Source organism: Corvus brachyrhynchos, unplaced genomic scaffold (assembly GCF_000691975.1).
Source record: "Corvus brachyrhynchos isolate BGI_N302 unplaced genomic scaffold, ASM69197v1 scaffold61, whole genome shotgun sequence".
Lineage (NCBI taxonomy): Eukaryota > Metazoa > Chordata > Aves > Passeriformes > Corvidae > Corvus > Corvus brachyrhynchos.
In genome coordinates, this window is record NW_008236478.1 from 8,050,975 (window position 1) to 8,054,027 (window position 3,053).

Consider the following 3,053-nt stretch of genomic DNA (forward strand, 5'->3'; position numbering starts at 1 on the left):
CTGCAGCCCCTGTGCCCGCCGCTCGCCTGCCTGCAGCTGTGCCCGTGCCTCCCGCAGCTGAGCCCGCAGCCCCAGCAGCTCAGCACTCCGCTGCGCCAGCTCCGCCTGTGCTTCCTTCAGCTGCTGCTTCAGCAGAGAGATCTCCCCTGATTTCTGGCACACCTGTGGGGATGATGGGGTTCAGGTGCTGGCCAGGACCCCCCAGCCACAGCCTGCGCCCCCTGACACCTCTGGCACTGCTGGGTGACTCACCTCCCACTTGGTCTCCTCCAGCCGGGGTGCCAGCTCGGTGCGCTCCCGCTGGAAGGAGGCGCAGCGACGCTCCAGCAGTTCGCGCTCCTGCAGCAACTGGGCCAAGTCCTCCTGCAGCTGCTTCTTCTCCTGCTGCAGCTGCAGCACCTGGAGCTGCAGGACCTGCTGCCCCCGATGTGCTGCATGGGCCGCCTGCCGCGCCTGGGCCGCACAACGCTGCCGCAGCCCCTCCAGCTCCTGCTCACACCGACGCTGCTTCTCTTCAAACACCTGGGCCAGGGGATGCAGAGCTGCTGGGAGGGCAGCACGGCACTCTCCCACTTCAGCTGCCATCTCCAAGATTGGCATCACAGGGAGGGGGCAGCACATCTCCCCCAAATGGAGCAAGGGTCCAGGAAGAGTGCAATATGGTGGTACACACCTCCTTGTGCTCCCCTAGTCGTCTGCATGATGGGCCCCCCATGTTAGCACCCCCAAAGCCTATAGGGCTCCTCCAGCTCCATCACAAGCAGGGAGCAGCCACAGGTCCCAGGCTCATTCAAAAAACGGAACCCCAAGATAAGGCACCCCAGTCTGTACAAGTGGTCCCATGGGCCATACAAGGGTCCCCCATGGACTACATAGGACCACCCAACTGGTGGGAAAAACCCACATACCCAGATCCACAGGAAAAGGTATCCCCCTGCAAGGGTCTGTAAAGGGTGCCCAAAGCAGGTTCCTACCCCCAACAAGGGGGTATGTCCACACTAGGTGCTCCGGGGAGGGAGACAGGGACAGGACATGCGGACACCAGGGACATACCTGGCAGATGGCCACCTCATTTTCGTCCAGGCTGTCACGCAGGAGCCGCAGCTCGGCCTCCCTCTCCCGCAGCTTGTCCTCCAGCTCCCGCACCAGCATGGCCTCCTCACCAGGCAGTGGAGAGCGCCCGCAGGAGCCACTCTCCGAGGAGGGCCGGCCCCGGCCACTCAGCGAGCCCGTGCTCTTGCTGGAGGACGAGCGCCCGCTGTCCGAGTTGGAGGGGCGGCAGCCCCCTGGGGGGTCGAGGGGGCCATGGGGGGTGGTCGGCAGGGCACCCACCTCTGGATGCTGGCTGCAGCCCGTGCTGTAGGTGGGCAGGCTGGAGAGGGAGTTGCGCCCCGAGTCCGAGAGGGTGCTGGCACGGCAGCTCAGAGAGCCAGGCTTCTCAGCACCCAGCAAGTGGGTGAGGCTCACCTGGCTCTCCGAGAGCCCCAGGCGTGTGCCTGGCTGGGCATTCCGAAGCTTGGATACCACTGGCTTGAAGGCCATGGGGCGGATCAGGGTCTTCTCCACATTCTGCCAGGAAAAGAGGGGAGAATGAGGGGTTGGGTAGGACCCATTAACCCCAAGAAGGGTTGTCTAGGAATGTTATGGTGGGTGCCCCCAGCACTAACACCTTCACTCCCCAAAGGAGACAGGGGCCAGTCACCACCCACTTCATCCCCTTTCTATGGGTGTCCAGGTGAGCTCCCCAAACACCCTTGGCATGATGGAGGGGACATTAAGAGCATGGGGATTGCCACTTCCTCAGGGACACCAGAAGTGTGGCCACATGACCCCATTTCACACATCTGAGCCAACAATACCAGTGTGGCACAGGGTGTAAAGTCAAGACTGCAGCACACACCCACCCACCCTGATGCTGCCCCCCCGCACCTCTTCCAGTTTGGCAGAGACAGGTACAAGCTTGGGGGGTGGCCCCTGAAGGTGATCACTTGGTGCTTGGTCATCACGAAGATCATCTGAGTCGCTACAGGGGCTGATAGGAGAGGAGGCATCGAGCCAGTCACCACAGAAGCCGCCGTTGGCGTACGAGTGGGTAACACCGGGTGCAGACACACGGGGCTCCTCAGGAGTGGCCCGGAGTAGCCCCTCCTGCTTGCAGAAGGAGGCAGTGGAGGGGTCCCCATCGCTGGCGCAGTCATGGCGAGGCCGGACAGGCAGGAGGCTGCCCACGCTGCCCATGGCAGCAGGGGGTGAGCGGGCAGCGGCGCAGAGCTGTGTGGCCCCCTCAGCAACAGCCTCAAGGGGCACTGGCAGCGTCTGCACGATGGCCATGGCGGGGGGGCCCCCGGCGGGCAGGGGCACGCAGGCAGCCTGCAGGCAAGGAAGACAGCATCAGAGCCATGGGCACTGAAAACAGTGCCCCACCAGCTGCCAGCATCCCTAGGTGGGCATGGGGGAATCCCCAAGTCCCCAGTCACCATCTCCAATTTTATAGGTGACGGTTGGCCCAAGGGGAAGCAGGCAGAAGGAGACGCCAAACGAACCAGAACAAAACCAGGATTAGTTGGGGGAGTGGTACTAGCAACCACCAAGTTGGCCTCAGCACCCCAGTGGAGCAGCCAGGGCCTGCCAGGGGCTGTGGGGTGCTGGTGGCAGCGTAGGGCAGTGGCGATGCAGTCCTGCCTCATGCCGTGCCCTGGCGTGACCCTGCCACGGGAAGCGTGCCAGGACTGGAGGCAAATCCCAAGAGGCCTGCAGAGAGCTGGCTCACAGGCAGCCTGCCTGCCTGTCTGCCCCCCAGCACCTACCAGAGCAGCCTCACTGAGAGTGGGAAACAGCCCCACACACCAGGGTCAGCCACCTCCTCTGACCCACAGCCCCCACCTCTCAGTAGTGACCCCACAGAAGCTGCTTTCCACCCCAAACTATCCACAGTGGGGCACAGAGCTCCCTGGAGAGGGCCACCACGGGGGAAGCTGCCCGGTGGGCACCAGGCTCTTTCCCAGCCCCAACACACGGAGGCTTGTTCCCGCCCCCTCCAGCTGGGGGGGCTC

General features: G+C 63.8%; 1 protein-coding gene across 1 annotated transcript in view; it reads right to left on the reverse strand.

Annotated features, from left to right (window-relative positions):
* LZTS2 (leucine zipper tumor suppressor 2) overlaps positions 1 to 3,045 on the reverse strand; it is a 4,593-nt gene extending 1,548 nt beyond the window's left edge. Inside the window, exons 1-4 of the mRNA XM_017725878.1 lie at positions 1,930 to 3,045; positions 1,054 to 1,569; positions 253 to 522; positions 5 to 162 (exon numbers count right to left, since the gene is read on the reverse strand). Of these exons, the coding sequence (XP_017581367.1) occupies positions 5 to 162; positions 253 to 522; positions 1,054 to 1,569; positions 1,930 to 2,331 (1,346 nt within the window). The 5' untranslated portion in view covers positions 2,332 to 3,045. The remainder of the gene's footprint in view (positions 1 to 4; positions 163 to 252; positions 523 to 1,053; positions 1,570 to 1,929) is intronic.
* Positions 3,046 to 3,053: the final 8 nt, after the last annotated feature.